This window comes from Pseudorca crassidens, chromosome 5 (assembly GCF_039906515.1).
Source record: "Pseudorca crassidens isolate mPseCra1 chromosome 5, mPseCra1.hap1, whole genome shotgun sequence".
Lineage (NCBI taxonomy): Eukaryota > Metazoa > Chordata > Mammalia > Artiodactyla > Delphinidae > Pseudorca > Pseudorca crassidens.
The window spans coordinates 38,682,161-38,699,031 of record NC_090300.1 but is presented as its reverse complement, the minus strand read 5'-3'; the positions used below and the strand labels follow the sequence as shown (position 1 = coordinate 38,699,031).

Below are 16,871 nucleotides of genomic sequence, written 5' to 3'. Positions count from 1 at the left end.
GTAAGTGAAAGATGGTATCACTAGAAGCATTCCCTCCAAAATCAGGAATGAGACAAGAAAGATCAGTATCATTATTATTATAGAACACTGTGCTGTAGTACTTTTCTCTTACGATGAGTGAGCTTTGGGTATCTTCGTCTAGTTAAAAGCCATTTGTATTTCCTATTCTGTTCATATCCCTTCACCATTTTTCTTTTGGGTTATTGGTTTTCTTCTTTTTATAAAGTTTTAGGAGCTTTCTCTCTCTTAACTTTTTTTTTTCCTGGGATACAAATGGCCCTCTTTTTATTGTTTGCCTATTGATTTGTTTACAGCGTTTTTGCCACATGGTTGTAAGTGTGCTGATATAGCCATCTATGGTTTGTATATTTGTAGTCATATTTAGAAAAGCCTTAGCCACTCCTTGGTTATAAAGGAAGTCTGCAATGCTTTCTTATAATTCTACTATAGCTTCATTTTTACATTTACATATTGGACCCATTTACAGTTTATACTGGTGTTACGTGTGAGGTATGTATCCTGCTGAAGTTTTTTCCAGAATATTACCTAATTGCTCTATCACTGTTTATTGAGTAGTTCATCTTTTCCCCACTAATTTGAGCTGTTACATATTAAAATTCCCATATGTATAAGGTCTATTTCTAGAATTTTTTTCTTTTTAATTATTCTTTCATTTTATTAGCCAAAACCACAGTTATAATTATTACAAATTTTATATGCTTTAATATTTAAAGCATATTACATATTCTCTCCCTCATTCTCTACTTTTTCTGAGTTTTCATGGGTATGTTTTCATTTAACTTTTCAGTGTTTCTGTTGGGGTTATATTAAATATATAAATTAACTTAGGGAGAATTTGCAACTTTGTTGCAAATTTGTTGAGTCTTCCTTTCCAAGAACATGATACATTTTCCTATTTGTTCTTATCGTCAAGATTGTTTTAAGGTTTTCTTCATATAGGTCTTTATATTTTTTGTTAAGTTTGTTCCAGGCTTATAAGATCTGCAAAAAAATCATGGCTTACGTCTACTTTTCCAATATTTATACCTCTGATTTATTTTGCCTATTTGTACTGGCCAGTACTTACAGTCCATTATTACATAATAATATTGGTAGTGGGTATCCTTGTCTTACTCCTGATTTTAGAAGTATTTCCCTATTAAGCATTCTGGCTTTTGGACCAAATAGACATACTTTTATCAAGTTAAGGAATTAGCTATCTTTCCTATTTTCTTAAGTGTTTTTGTCAATATTGGTGTTTAATTTTTTTAAAGATCTTTTCAACATTTTTAGTAAAATCAAGTTATTTTTCTCTTGGATCAATTAATAAGATTAATTATATTTATAGATTTACTATTATTGAACTATCTTTACATGTCTAGATTCAAGCCCCCCTTGTTTTAGTATGATATTGAATTATCTGTTAATATTTTACCTAGACTTTTTACACTGATATTCAAAGTAACTTTGGACAATAGTTTTCTTTTCTGGTCAGTCTTTGTCAGTATCAATGCTTATACAAATTTTTTGGAAGTTTTCTTTCTTTTATTATGCTCCAGGTCAGTTAAAATAGCACAAAGCTTGGTAGAATTTCCCAATAAAATTACCTGGCCATGGAGCTTTTGTTTTGTTTTGTTCTGTTTTGTTGGGGGAGGTTGTGGGCTCTTTAATAATTATTTCTGTTTATTTTATGGAAATCCATTTGGGTTAATATTAGCAAATTATATTTTCCTAGAAAATTTATTCATCAGACAAACAGTATCTTCCAAAGGCTTCCCAGAAATTGCTACCAATTCATCATGCAGACAGCTGACCAATGGGTCTCATTACCATGACAATCCAAAAATAATACAGAACCTAGAGAAATGTTTGCATCCCATCCAAATCCCACATTTATAGCCAGATACCAGACCCAGTTTCTGTTGTGTCTTCCTGGGGTGCTTTGGTCTGAGACATGCTTTCCCTTCTCACCTTCCACTCATTTACATGTGAGTTATACTTCACCTACTTCCAAGATGAATTTGATGCAGTGCACTTCAGTCTGATTCCAGGACAAACCAGGAACATGTGGCAGTAAGCCAGCAGGTGCCCACATTTTTAATGTAATAATAAGAAATGATCAATTAGCATTTGTAAAAATCTTTGGTGCACTTAGCCAGTATTACTGGTGCACTTTCATGTGAAGAACAGCAGTTCTCAATAGGGGCAAGTTTGCCTCACAGGGACCCTTTGTCAATGTCTGGAGACATTTTGGGTTGTTGCAACTGAGGGACTAGGGATGATGTGGCATCTAGTGGGTAGAGGCCAGGGATGCTGCTGAGCATCCTACAGTGCACAGGGCAGCCCCACAGCAAAGAATTATCCAGCCCAAATATCAATAATGCCCAAGTCGAGAAACCCTGGTGTAAAAATTTTTTCCCTCTGTGTGTGTTTCAGGATTTTATAGAAATCTTGCCAAAATTTACAGGATACCATGACCAGGACCTTTTTGGAATTTGGAGTAAAGTCTACGACCCTTTATTTTGTGAGGTAAAAGAAAAAATATCAAAGATTAACTTACCATCTGATTTTATGATTTATGCCTATTTTGAAACAGATGAATACATTTTCTTTTGCTTTTATACAGATGTATTATTTAGACTTCCTTTGACATTGAAACATAAGTCAAGACTTCTTTATATTAACTTGAAAATTCTGACTTCTTCTCTCTCTTATTTACGTATACACCCTTTAGAAAATTATAAGCAGTGACTTCCCTGGTGGTCCAGTAGTTAAGACTTTGCCTTCCAATGCAGGAAGTGTGGGTTTTATCCCTGGTTGGAGAAGTAAGATCCCACATGACTCATGGCCAAAAAACCAAAACATAAAACAGAAGTAATATTGTAAGAAATTCAATAAAGACTTTAAAACTGGTTCACATCAAAAAAAAATCTTAAAAAAAAAAGAAAATTTAGGCAAAATTGCTTTTTCTGTGCCTTACCACTTAACTTATTTTTCAGTCACTCAGGAACGCTGGGCTCCACTTCATTAAATAGACTTTAATGAAAATAGCAATAGTGTTGTACAGAAAGAAGAAGAAAAAAAAATTACCTGATTTCTGTATGTAGAAATAAGCAAGCTAACTTTAAGCCAGGCTATTAAAATTGCTTTATCAGGAAAGAATTTCTCTTTTGCTATACAATGCATGTGAAATAAGCTTTTTAGTTAGATAAATTACTATTTTTTCAGGGCTTCATGATGTTTTTCTCAATCACCATTCTCCACCTGCTGGCCAAAAGGAAAACTCTATAATCCTGTTTTCCCAGCCAGTTCACTGAATCTTGGGGCAAAATTCTGACCAGCCACAAGACTCCTATATACCTCTGATTTTGAGGTCATTGTGAGTGTCTGGGGACGAGAATTACTTTCATAGTTCCATCTTGATAGCAAATGACACAGTTTGCACCCCTCTATGTTAGAGTTCATTGACCCAAGCACAGGCGACATTCCCAATATTTTCACTTTATCATCAGCATCTGTTTCAAGGAAGATTTGTTAGTCTTATAAAAGAGTCTTCAATAAAAACAATAACCCACTTTCTGGTTCAAGTCTTGGGTTTTTTTTTTTCCCTTACTACATTTTGATCTGAGCTATTCCAAGTTGTGGCCACATTACTTTTTTTTTTTTTTTTTACTTCTCTCTCACTTAATTCTTCTGTAGGCTACTTCACTTTGGTCTCCTTTTTCATGAAATCTCCCTCTCTCCCAAGAAAGGCTGGACTCAGTACTTTTTGTGGGGGAAGGGGGATTAAAAAGTCAATACAGAGGACAGTCAGAAATAAAAATATACATTTTCTTCCTTTGTCTTTGCTACAGGGTGTTCACAATTTCACTTTACCCTCCTGGGCCACAGAGGACACCATGACTAAGTTGAAAGAAATATCAGAATTGTCCCTCTTGTCCCTCTATGGAATTCACAGGCAGAAAGAGAAATCTAGACTGCAGGGGGGTAAGTATTTTAAAAATGAGAGAAGCATTGTGGTTAAGTGATCTGGGTCTGAGTCCTGGTCCCACCGTTAATAAGTTATGTGACCTTGAATTAGACAGGTAATCACCCCTGTACCAGTTTCCATTCTGCAAATTGGGGATAATAATAATACCCACTTCTTTAGTAGTAAGGATTAAAATGAATGTATGTATTCCAAAGGCTTACCACAAATAGCACCTGATACATAATACACTATCAAACATTATGTGTTTTTATGATCATTAATATTACCCACTCTGAGCCTTAGTTTTCCCGTCTGGAAAACAGAAGCTTTGGGCTAAAGCTAAATGATACTTTTCATCCTTTCCAGATCAAAGAATCATGGATTTTATATCTGAGACACATAAAAATCAATTGTGTCTGGTGGCCTATAGGGTGAATTTTTCAAGTGGGAGGTATAGCAAAAGTGGCCTGTTTTCCTAAAACCCTTGGCGGTAGCCACTGTTAAAGTCAATACAGTTTACTTTGCAGGCTAATTATGCCCTGTAGATTAATACCTATTGCAATTGACAAGCTTATGACACAGCTTAAATTTTTCCATTGGTGTTGAAAGATGTTTGCTTCTCAGTGATGCCTCTTCTCAGCTGGATTTGGCCCTCTGTAGAACAGGACATCTAATCATAATGAAGGAGCCCAGCCCTTGTAATCAGTATAGATGTGTCGAAGAAAGAAGCCAAGATCAGGCAGGATGGGGATAAATGCTGAGGCTCTGAGGGCAGCTGAGTGGCAGGCCAAGACCCCTGAGGATATGACAGGTCTGAACCTGTGTTGTTAATGTAGACATTAAAACTAAAGATGGAGAGAAAGACGTCTATTACGCCAGGCTGTCATAACAATGAAGAAAATTTAAGTCACAGGAGATGTTCTGAGTCATATACTCTAGAGACTTTGAAGAAAACAATACAATCACATCAGGACTCCAACAATTGCCAGACACTATTCACCATGAGGTTGGACAAGTTCAGCAGACCCCCAGGAGAATACAGAGACAAAGCATCCTGGGGGTTGGAGCAGACTGGGAGGATGTTCACTCAGGGCTGCAGAGCTAGAGAAAGAATTCAAGTCACCAGCCAGGAGAGGAGTCAATTATAGCTACAAAAGCTCATATAAAGAGTGAAGTAAGCTGTAACTAGAACAGCTAATGAGGTATGAAGTCAGTATGGTTGGGAGTAATTTCATATGAGGTGAACAAAGTACCTTGGGACAAATAATTTAGGGCAGTGGTCATGAATGATGTAATAGTGTTGCAGACCTGCTGTTACAGAGCCCTGGTTGCACAGTGCAGAGAGAGACTTGATGAGAATGTACAAGTCCTCACTCTGTGCTGAGGACATGAACCACAAGACCCAGACCCTGGGGATGGGAGAGCATCCAGAGATGAGTCATAGATGGAATCTGGTGTCTTAGGAAAAATTAGCAGGCAGGACACAGACTGTGTGTAGGAACAGAGCCCAAGACCCAACTCAATCCTACGTACCAAACAACAAAGGATGCAGAGGGTGAAAGTTGGGCCTCATTGGCCTCATAGGCACCAGATCTCATTCCTGAACCAGCAGGAACCAGCAGTATGGTGGCCAAATGCATCAGATGGTAGAGACAAGATTCTTCATTTCCCCAACCTAGTCATGATGGGCTCAGGAATTCATCCCCTCACTACTAAAGATGCAGTCCATGGACCAGCAACGTCAGCATCGCCAAGCCCCTAGAAAGAAATGCAGAATCCTAGGCCCCACCCCAGACTAGCTGAATCTGAATCTGCATTTTAATGAAATCCCTAGATACCTCACATGTACAATAAAGTTTCAGAAGCACTTCTCTAGATGTAGGAGATGGTGAAGAAAAGGGCAGGGAAAGCCAGGTAGGGGTTGACTAGAATCTGTTAATAAATGCAGGGGCCTGTATCCGAATATAAGATGGGGGTTTTCCCAGCAGCTTGCTTCATATTTCCTTTACTTTTTTCCCTTGGCTACTAGAGATTGCATTTTGAGGAAGTCACTTCCCCTCTCTGGGTCTCAGTTTCCCCATCTGATGAGTTCACTAAACTAGATTTGTCTATCAGAGTCCTTCCCTAAGGTGGTCTCTGGGTCTTGGACTCTATAAGGACTGGCACTCATATGCATACACCTGTCCTATTTTCTAGGGGAAGCCCAGTGCTATTGATAAGCCAGGAAATTGTTTCCTTAGTGATTCCAGCCAAGACACAAGCTCAGCATATTGTTCAGATCTGGCAAGGCAAGAGAGATTTGTCAACTACACGCTTGTTATGAAGCACCTGAACCCAACCCTGCAGAGAAAGCATGTACAGTCTGGGAGACAGAGTCACAAGGGAACATCAGGACTTTGACTGGCATCTTCTTGCCTTTGCCAAAACTTCTGTTCCATCACTTGGTTTCAAGGGTGACACTGTTCAGTAATATCCTGCTCCCATTGCCTTCCCCCACAACACACCCCCATACACACAAGAAAATCTCTAGGCTAATTCCTAAGGCTAATTTAGGAATATATGGCTGGTCCTGTTTGTGTTAATGCAAATTGCTTCTTGCTATAGATCAGATGTCGGCAGGCAACAGCCTGCAGGCCAAATCCAGGCTGCTGCCTATTTTTTGTAAATAAAATGCTGTTGAAGCTCAGCCACACTCATGCATTTAGGTAGTATCTTTGGCTGCTTTTGTGCTTCCACTTGAGAATGAATGGTTGTGACAGAACACCTGGCCCACGGAGCCTAAAGCATATACTACTGGCCCTTTATAGAACAAGTTTGCCAACTCCTGATATAGCCCAATAGTGACAGAAGTGAAGTTTATGTCTTCAAATCAATAATATTCTGTCTAATGTATGCAGATTTAATAAATGATGCACCAGGGAACTTAGAAGCTAGCTACAGTGAGGCCTAATAATTAAGACCAAGGTTTTGAAGCTGGACATGCTGAGTTCAGTGAAACTCAGCCCCTCTACTTACAAGTTGTATGATCTTGGACAAGTTGCTGAACCTCTCTGAGCTTCCCCTCCTATAAAACATGACTAGTGGGCTTCCCTGGTGAAGCAGTGGTTGAGAGTCCACCTGCCGATGCAGGGGACACGGGTTCGTGCCCCGGTCCAGGAAGATCCCACATGCCACGGAGGAGCTGGGCCCATGAGCCATGGCCGCTGAGCCTGCGTGTCTGGAGCCTGTGCTCCGCAATGGGAGAGGCCACAACAGTGGCCCACATACCGCAAAAAAAAAAAAAACCAAACAAACAAACAAAAAGAAAACACCATGACTATTGGCATGCCAGAGCCTGTGGATTATTATGATAGTTACCCCTATTTTCTCCTGGGACAAGTTGCACAAGCACCCCAGAACCAAGAGCTGATCTATTCCGTCATCAACACTGAAAGCTGCTGCAAAGGCACCTGCTGACAAGGGACAAGTTGCTGATTGAAGGTGGCTGTCATGACTCCCAGAAACTCGGCCACAGAGTTTAGTTCCATCGTGGCCCGAAGATCAAGGCTAAGCTCTGAAGGGCTCCCAGAAGGCAACCTTCCCTGAAGCAGAAAGGTGCAGACCTGTGGGAAGTGCAGCCTATAGTTCCCTCTATTCCTAGTCAAGGAAGCCCTAGCACCCACGGAAAGAGCAGATCACCTCCCTCTTTTATTGTGCTTATTGGTACACAGACCAATAGACAGTCTCTTCTCACTGTTTTATGAGCTTTTTGAGGACAGGGACCATGTCTGATTCACCCATCGTAGCTGCTCAGTGCGTGATTTGCTGAGTGGACCACAGAGTCTGGGATCATAATCTTTTGTTAACATCAATGCCCTGCGCATTACAAAAGAAAACTGGTCATCCTTAAGTGAGGACACCACATGCACTGTAGAGAGATGACCAACAGAGACACAAGGAGTCCTCGGTGGATGGTGTGGAAGCCCCTGGGGCAGCACGTCCTCAGGACAGCACCTGCACCACGAGGTATCCTCAGCCCCAGTGTCTGCTGATGGGATGGAGACTCTGTGCTGTGTCTGTGTGCCTTTTACCACCTCAGGAGCAACAAATGCAAAGGGCAAAAGCTTTCCTCTATTGATGACAGATGGAGACCTCAGATGAAAACTAAAAGTGCTGGCTGCCCCCCTAATAGTGACACCCAGAGTAACCTGGAGCAATGGTCCACAGAAGACAGTCTGCACCCTTGCAGACATCCAGAGAGCTGCTTTCTCCCCTGGCCTCTCACAGGTGTGGCTGCCAGAGGGATGAAGACAGAGAGGTGCATGCCACCCTGTGATTTCAGACCTGCCCTGGACAAGAGCAATGGCTAACAACTATCTGTAAAAACCTGTCTGAAATTCCAAGTTCATCAACCTCCTAACTTGAGTTTTAACAAAATCTGGTATACTAAAGTCCTAACATGCCAATCCAGCTCTCCTTCCCCAGCTGAGTGAGTCACTTAATGGCTCTGAGCCTCAGCTTCCTCACTTATAAATGGGGATAGAAGTCAGGATTCAGTGAAATAATGTATACAAATCACACTATTAGCACACAGCAGATGCTCCACCAAAATGAGTTCTTGCCCTCTCTTCTTAAGTCTTAAGAATCCTGGCAGAGAGAATCTCTGTATGAATGAGCAAAAAGCTTATGAACTAAAATATAAGCCCATATTTGGTTCAGCTCAATTGTTGATCTATCTTCTTTAAGGTGTCCTGGTCAAAGAAATCCTCTATCACATGAAGAGTGCAACTCAGCCATTGAACCACAGAAAACTCATTATATATTCTGCAGTAAGTATTTTGTTCCCATTCAGCATCTGTTTATTCAAGTGTGTGAGTTCTTTCAGGAGGGGCCTTCATCTTCTTCATCATCATTTCCCTGTTCAAATTCTTTAAAATTAAATACATAATTCTGGCTCTCAAGGAATTTACAGTTCAATACTGACAAGAAGAAAAGTAAGCACATAAATACCATGCAAAGCAGAATCTCAGTGTCATACAAGCCAGTGCTTTGGTGCCTCAGAGAAGGGAAACATCACTTCTGTTCCAAACTAAAACCAGAACAGAAACAGGAGAGGGAAAGTGATAGGAGAATTACAAGGAAAGCTGAGTGTACAGACTTGGTGATGAATTGGAATGTGGGCGGAGGGCAATGATCTGGAAGCTAAGCCACAGATGAAGGTAAATGTTTCAAGTCTCAATGACTGGAAGGAGGGTGGAACCATTAATAGAGGTGGTCATGGGTCAGATGAATATACCATTAGGCAGTTGGGTTTGAAATGCCAGCTGCATCCAAGAGGAAACTTCAGATAGTAAAGGGGATATAAGAAGGAAAGGGAAGGAAATCTACAACTTGAAGTCAGAGCTACAGTTGGGTGTAGAAAGGAAAGAGAGAGAGATTTTGGAGAAGGCATCCATCTCGGAGCAGGAGCCAGGGAAAGAGGCATTGTTGGGGGAGAAGTCTAGAGATGTACTATGCACTGAAATGGGTGTCCCTTGAGTCTGGGATGAGCAGGGAAACAGGACAGGGAGGGATAAGTCGGTCTCCCATCCACTTCTGCAGGACAGAGGATTTCTTAGATGTGGTCTGGCTGGAGAAAGCCATGGTTTCATTCTGCAAGAAGATGGAAGAGATTATTAAAGATACAGGCAGTCTATCATCTGGGGTTCTAAATGGTATAGACTAGAGAACGAGCTCATGGAGGGAACAGAATGCAGTGCTTCTTTGATAAAGGCAGGCCTGAAGTTAATTGATTCTTTCAGGATTTCTAGTTTCTAATCTGGTTTCCAGTTCTAACTTGTGTGACTTTTGGCAAGTCATAAATCTGTCACTCCTTTTTTTTTCTTTTTCTCTAGTAAATCAGTTCTAACCCCTTTGAGTATGTATATGCTGCCATAGAGTTTAGGCAACCAAATGTTATGCCCATTTTGTAGATATGAAAATTGAGGATTTCTTAAGATTAGATAACTAATACGTGGCAAAACTGGGGCTGAAAACCAGTCTCATGCCTTCCAGCTATTCTGAGATAAACCTTTAACAATTCTTTTTAAGCTACACACTCTACTTCCTTACATTTTATTCTGTCTAAACATTTGTAACTTCATATATTCTTCCCCAACTTTAAAATCACAGATGATGCTAATCTGTAAAAAAATATATAATCTAGCATTAATATATGCCAAATTATTTTAAAATTTAATGAAAATCAATGAAATAGGCTAAAAGAGAGAGATGTTCTACTGGGGAAGGCATAGGACAAAATCAGAAGGCTTGGCTCGGATTTTACTTTCTTTCACTTTGGAGATATATGACATAAAGCCAGTTACTAAATTTCTTTTTTTTTTTCTTTTCTTTTTTTTTTTTTTTTGGACATGCCATGAGGTTTGTGGGATCTTAGTTCCCCTACCAGGGATTGAACCCGGGCCCTCAGCAGTGAAAGTGCACAGTCCTAACCACTGGAAAGCCAGGGAATTCCACCCAAGTAACTTAATTCCTTTGGATTTCAGTTTCTTCATCTTTTGAAAGGAAATAATTATATGTATGTAAATCTCACTGCCTAGCACCCAGTAGATGCACAATCAAAATTTGTCCTTTACCTCTCTACTTCTTAAGTCATTGGAGGTATGGACAATTTAATTGAATCAGAAACCATCATGGTGCTCTACAAATGCTTGATACACGTCTGTTGACTGTAAATTTGAACCAGAGATAAAGATCAAAAATGTTTGTTTCAAATCTCTGTAGCATGACACTACTGTGAGTGCCCTACAGATGGCGCTAGATGTTTACAACGGAATCCTTCCTCCCCATGCGTCCTGCCACTTGACGGAATTGTACTTTGAGAAGGGGTAAGTGTCTAAGAGGTGTGTCTAAGTGTCTAAGAGAGTGTCTAAGAAGTGTCTAAGTGTCTAAAATTAATATCACTGGATCCTAGGTTTTGTTATCATTATTGTTGTTACTGACTTAAGAGTTGTTTTGTCTGTCTGTCTGGTTGGTTTGGTTTTATATTCAGAGGGAAGAATGGTGGTGAGTAACACTATCTTTGCTTAGTCATGACCTCCGTTTTCTTTGTTTTCATGACGACCTTTATTGGGAAATAATGTACAGACACAGTAGACGAAAAATTTGAAAGAACCACCCTAAGTGACAGAAATTACATTTTTTAAAAAAGATTAAGGTATTCTAAGAAGGATGAGGACATTACACTGTTCTCTTGGAAAACACAGGCTGGTAAAAGATGCCAAGAGAAAAATTAAGTTTGTTGATGGTTATAAATAATGTTCTTTCAATTAAAGATGTCAAACATATCCATGCAGCTTCTGGCAATACATATCCGTCAGGTAGGATTCTTAAAGTACAACCTCTGCTCAGTGTTCACCACTTTGCAATCTGGTGTGGCCCTCCCCAGCTGACCAAGGCTTGGCTCAAGCCCACTAGAAAGGCCAAGTTTAGAGAGACCAAGTGTCCTAGTTTACCCAGAACTGGAGAGGTTCCCAGAACATGTAAGTTTCATTGTTAAAACCAGGAAAGCCCTGGGCAAACCAGGAAGAGTTGGTCACTATAGCCAAGGTCATACCAAAAATTTGTACCTGCTGTGACACCGGCATTCTCGTTGGGAGGAAGAGACCTCTTGAATATTATTGATGGAATAAGAACAAGGCAGGGGCTAAGTTAGGGCAGGGACCCCAAATTTTTGTTTCAGGATTAGCTGGGGAGGTGCATTTTGCTCTCCCCTTACGGCATTCACCATAGCCGCAGTCAGGACGATCTTGACTACAATTACACAGGGCCCTGTGCTCAGAAGAGCCCGTGCTTGGTTTAATGACCCAGTGTCGCCATTCTGAAATTCTTAATAATTTTTAAACAAGGCACCCTGCATTTCTTTTTGCAAATTGTAGTCCTGGCTATAGGTTTCTGGCCACCTGAATTTGTAGAGTAGGAAAATAGCAACACAGAGACCTATTCTCTACCAAGATCTTCACTGCTTACAAAGAAAGTGAGTTCTGCACAGTTAGGGAAAGGTAAGTTCATCCTTTGTTGAACCTCTAACTGGGTGCCAAGCACAATGAAATAGAACTGAAATGTGGTCTTAGCAAGTTTTGCTCTCAAATATCTAGAGTCAGAATGGAGAGACAAATCCCATAACATGGAGAAAATCCAAACAGAGCTGAAAATGGGAATGAGAAGACTGTGGACAAGTGCTCTGTCAATACTGGCTTCAGGCACAGAGTTAATAAATCCAGTGAAAATTCCAGAATCAGCTCTAGGAGTAGGCTCTGTCTCTTCGGGATAAGACAAAAGAAACTACCCACTTTCCTCGAGCCTCCCTCCTCTCTGATTTCTGTACCCAGTAGTCCTGAGCCTGCTTTTATTTAGGTCACTGAAGCATTTTGTCCCACTGAATCATTCTCTCACCACCTTGAATAAATCCATATTATGAATTAAGTGTGGGGTATTTTTCAACTAAGAGACACTGAACAACAGAAAAAAAAGTAACCAACTGTCACTCACAGGCAGAAGTCAAGTTTGTTGTTATATTAAGATTTTTTTTAACACTCCAGAGGAGTATCAAAAGTTAAACTTGCTTGCTTATAGATTAGGAACAAGGAGAACCCAAGTTAACAAATATAGGCATATGTATATACCAGCAAATTAGGGGATCCTCTGTGTAAGGTGATTCCACTTTATCCCTATGAGAAAATAAAGAGAGAAAAAGAGAATTTTTAGATTTTTATCCACCTTAAACATACAAACTTTTAAGTTTGTAGATAAGATAGCTAAATAGGGCTTCCCTCGTGGCGCAGTGGTTGAGAGTCCGCCTGCTGATGCAGGGGACGCGGGTTCGTTCCCCGATTCAGGAAGATCCCACATGCCGCGGAGCGGCTGGGCCTGTGAGCCGTGGCCGTTGAGGCTGCGCGTCCAGAGCCTGTGCTCCGCAACGGGAGAGGCCACAACAGTGAGAGGCCCACGTAACACACACACACACACACACACACACAAAAGATAGCTAAATATATTCTAAAACTATTCCATTTTTGGTTACGTACATAAACTTAAAATCATATACTGTATAAAATAATTCACTAAGTTAAATAGTGCTTCTTCTCACTTTCATATTTTATGAAACACTTTTATTCAAACTCTTTGTATGCACCTTTACTTGTGTCTTTACCACCGGAGCCAATTTTGAGTCCCCTAAAAATGTTTTCCAAATATATTAATTAATAAGGGTAATTTTGGCTGCTGTACAGATGAACCTCAAATCTCAGAAGCTTAACTCAATGGAGATTTCATTCTCATTCATCTAACAGTCCAATGCAGATGTTCCTGGCCAATAGGAAGTGACTCATCCATGGTGTGATTCACACATGGTGATTTGGGGACCCAGGATTCCATCTTTTGGACCTACAGTCTTCAAGAGTGCTGTGCTCACCTGCAGAGAGCTTGTAGGAAAGAATGAGAGGGTGGAGAAGACAATCTGCTTAGCAAGCACCTCAGCCCCGAAGGGGCATATGTCACTTCTACTTACATTCTACGATACTAGCTAAAATTAGTCACTTGGTGCCTCCTGACTGCAAGGGAGTCTGGGAAGCATACTCACTTCTCAGCTGTAACTTTATTCTATGTAAAGAGAATCATGAATTTTGATTGACTGTTAGTCATCTTTGACATATTATCATGATATAAAGGATACTGTCATTGAAAAAGTTATTCCAAGATATAAGTGCTCATTCATATAATATTAGGGAAGTTTTTAGAAACATATAAATGAATATTTGTGGTTACTACTGTTTATATGGTTTCTTAAAGTGATTTATTTGAAAGGCTTGTTTATAACAACATCCAAAAGTTGCAGTTGTGAGGTTACTATACTTGAATTTCTCTCCTGTCTCTTTGGCAAATGACTTCCATAGGCAGCTTGTACTAGCTTTACAAGGTTGGTTTGGGCCAGTGGTCCTTCCCTAAACAGTGTATTTTTTTTTTAAATAAAGTGGTGAGAGAGCCCTCCTCAACACGAGCAAATGTAAGGACTTGAATACACACCCACCCCCTCCTTCTGAGGTATCATTTTTATAAGTCTTGCTGTATATTCAAGCACATATGTTATATATTATTCAGTTCCATGTTTCTGGCCTGGTTAAGGAGAGGGAAGATACATTCATTCAGAGGGAAGACTGAAAGAAATATTGAGAGAGGAAAAAGAAAAGGAAAGAGCAAATGTGAAGCATGAAAGAGAGAGAATAGGAGAAAGAAAACCCAACAACCCACCTGCGCCCCACTTCTTACTTGAAGGTTCACCAAATCACCCCCAACTCCCCCAACCATTGCCCCTCAGCTCCTTCTCTGACTAAGCATCCCGGTCCCTGCCTCGCATGCCCCTGGTCATCTAACAAACCAGCCCTCCCATTTCCACCCTCCCAATCTGGCCCACCTGCCCCAGTCCCCCTCTTCCCACAGCTAAATTGGCTAATATCTACTCTTTCCCATAAATTCTTCCACTAGTCCTTCAGCTGACATGGTACAGGCTAAGTAGAAAGAAATTCAATGGAAGTTCAACAACACAGAACTAACAGAGGTCTTTCCTCCTGTTCCTCTACCTTCCTTCACCAGGGAGTACTTCATAGAGATGTACTATCGGAATGAGACGCAGCATGAACCACATCCCCTCACGCTGCCTGGCTGCACCCCCAGCTGCCCTCTGACAAAGTTTGCTGAGCTGGTTGCCCCTGTGATCTCCCAAGACTGGTCCACAGAGTGTGCCATGAGCAACCATGAAGGTACTGAGGACGCTATGGACTAGGGTGCACACAGAGCTCTGCAGAGAGGGCAGAATACCCTTTCTCCAGATGGTTGGTGCTTTGAGAATATAAACTGGCTTCAACCCCATCTTTGGGGGAAATAGGTTTGGGGTGATAATTGTATGTTTCAGAGACCTCAACTTCAGGCAACTCCTACCTCTTTACCTGGCCCTGCTCCTACTTGCCGTAAACCTTGTCAACCTACATAAACCCAGGAGGCAGTAATGAAGCAGAAAACATTTACTTGGGATCAAAGAATTGCAATTCGGGGAACACATATCAAACTGGAACAAAATTAGAAATGTAAGAATGGGGGCTTCCCTGGTGGTGCAGTAGTTGGGAGCCCACCTGCCAATGCAGGGGACATGGGTTCAGGCCCTGGCCCAGGAAGATCCCACGTGCCACTGAGCAACTAAGCCCGTGCACCACAGCTACTGAACCTGCACTCTACAGCCCACGTGCCACAACTACTGAGCCCACGTGCCACAGCTACTGAAGCCCACTTGCTTAGAGCCCATGCTCCACAACGGGAGAAGCCACAGCAATGAGAAGCCCACGCACCATAATGAAGAGTAGCCCCCCCTCTCCGCAACTAGAGGAAGCCCGCATGCAGCAATGAAAACCCAAGGTGGACAAAAATAAATTAATAAAATAAATAAATTAAAAAAAAAGAAATGTAAGAATGTTCTGAATATCTCCCAGGAAAAATGTATTGAGTATTTAGGAATAAACCTACCTAAGGAGACAAAAGACCTGTATGCAGAAAATTATAAGGCACTGATGAAAGAAATTAAAGATGATACAAATAGATGGAGAGATATACCATGATCTTGGATAGGAAGAATCAACATTGTGAAAATGACTCTACTACCCAAAGCAATCTACAGGTTCAATGCAGTCCCTATCAAACTACCACTGGCATTTTTCACAGAACTAAAACAAAAGATTTCACAATTTGTATGGAAACAAAAAAGACCCCGAATAGCCAAAGCAATCTTGAGAACGAAAAATGCAGCTGGAAGAATCAGGCTCCCTGACTTCAGACTATACTACAAAGCTCCAGGAAACAAGACAGTATGGTACTGGCACAAAAACAGAAATATAGATCAATGGAACAGTATAGAAAGCCCAGAGATAAACCCACGCACATATGGTAACCTTATCTTTGATAAAGGAGGCAAGAATATACAGTGGAGAAAAGACAGCCTCTTCAGTAAGTGGTGCTGGGAAAACTGTACAGGTACATGTAAAAGTATGAAATTAGAACACTCCCTAACACCATACACAAAAATAAACTCAAAATGGATTAAAGACCTAAATGTAAGGCCAAAAACTATAAACTATTAGAGGAAAACATAGGCAGAACACTCTATGACATAAATCACAGCAAGATCCTTTTTGACTCACCTCCTAGAGAAATGGAAATAAAAACAAAACTAAACAAATGGGACCTAATGAAACTTAAAAGCTTTTGCACAGTGAAGGAAACCATAAATAAGACCAAAGTACAACCCTCAGAATGGGAGAAAATATTTGCAAATGAAGAAACTGACAAAAGATTAATCTCCAAAATTTACAAGCAGCTCATGTGGCTCAATAACAAAAAAACAAACAACCCAATCCAAAAATGGGCAGAAGACCTAAATAGACATTTCTCCAAAGAAGATATACAGACTGCCAACAAACACATGAAAGAATGCTCAACATCATTAATCATTAGAGAAATGCAAATCAAAACTACAATGAGATATCCTCTCACACCAGTCAGAATGGCTAGTGGGAAGCAACCGCATAGCACAGGGAGATCAGCTCGGTGCTTTGTGACCACCTAGAGGGGTGGTATATGGAGGGTGGGAGAGAGGGAGATGCAAGAGGGAAGAGATATGGGAACATGTATATATGTATAACTGATTCACCTTGTTATAAAGCAGAAACTAACACACCATTGTAAAGCAATTATACTCCAATAAAGATGTTTTAAGAAAAGAAATAAAATATTAAAATAAAAAAACTTATTGGAATGTTGAAAGTGTGGGTGTGATATCTGTTCTGAGGACAAAAGGAATGTATAAGGCTTCGATTCT

General features: G+C 40.5%; 1 protein-coding gene across 6 annotated transcripts in view; it reads left to right on the top strand.

Annotated features, from left to right (window-relative positions):
* The window catches only part of ACP3 (acid phosphatase 3), a 51,136-nt gene that overhangs the window by 24,693 nt on the left and 9,572 nt on the right, over positions 1–16,871 (top strand). For 2 of the 6 annotated variants that reach the window (XM_067737811.1, XM_067737809.1), the window contains 5 exons: positions 2,437–2,529; positions 3,855–3,987; positions 8,696–8,778; positions 10,733–10,836; positions 14,600–14,766. In XM_067737811.1, coding sequence (XP_067593912.1) covers positions 2,437–2,529; positions 3,855–3,987; positions 8,696–8,778; positions 10,733–10,836; positions 14,600–14,766 — 580 coding nt within the window. Of the gene's footprint in view, positions 1–2,436; positions 2,530–3,854; positions 3,988–8,695; positions 8,779–10,732; positions 10,837–14,599; positions 16,817–16,871 lie in introns of those variants that run through there. The other 4 variants (XM_067737814.1, XM_067737812.1, XM_067737813.1 and 1 more) reach the window with 2 other exon arrangements.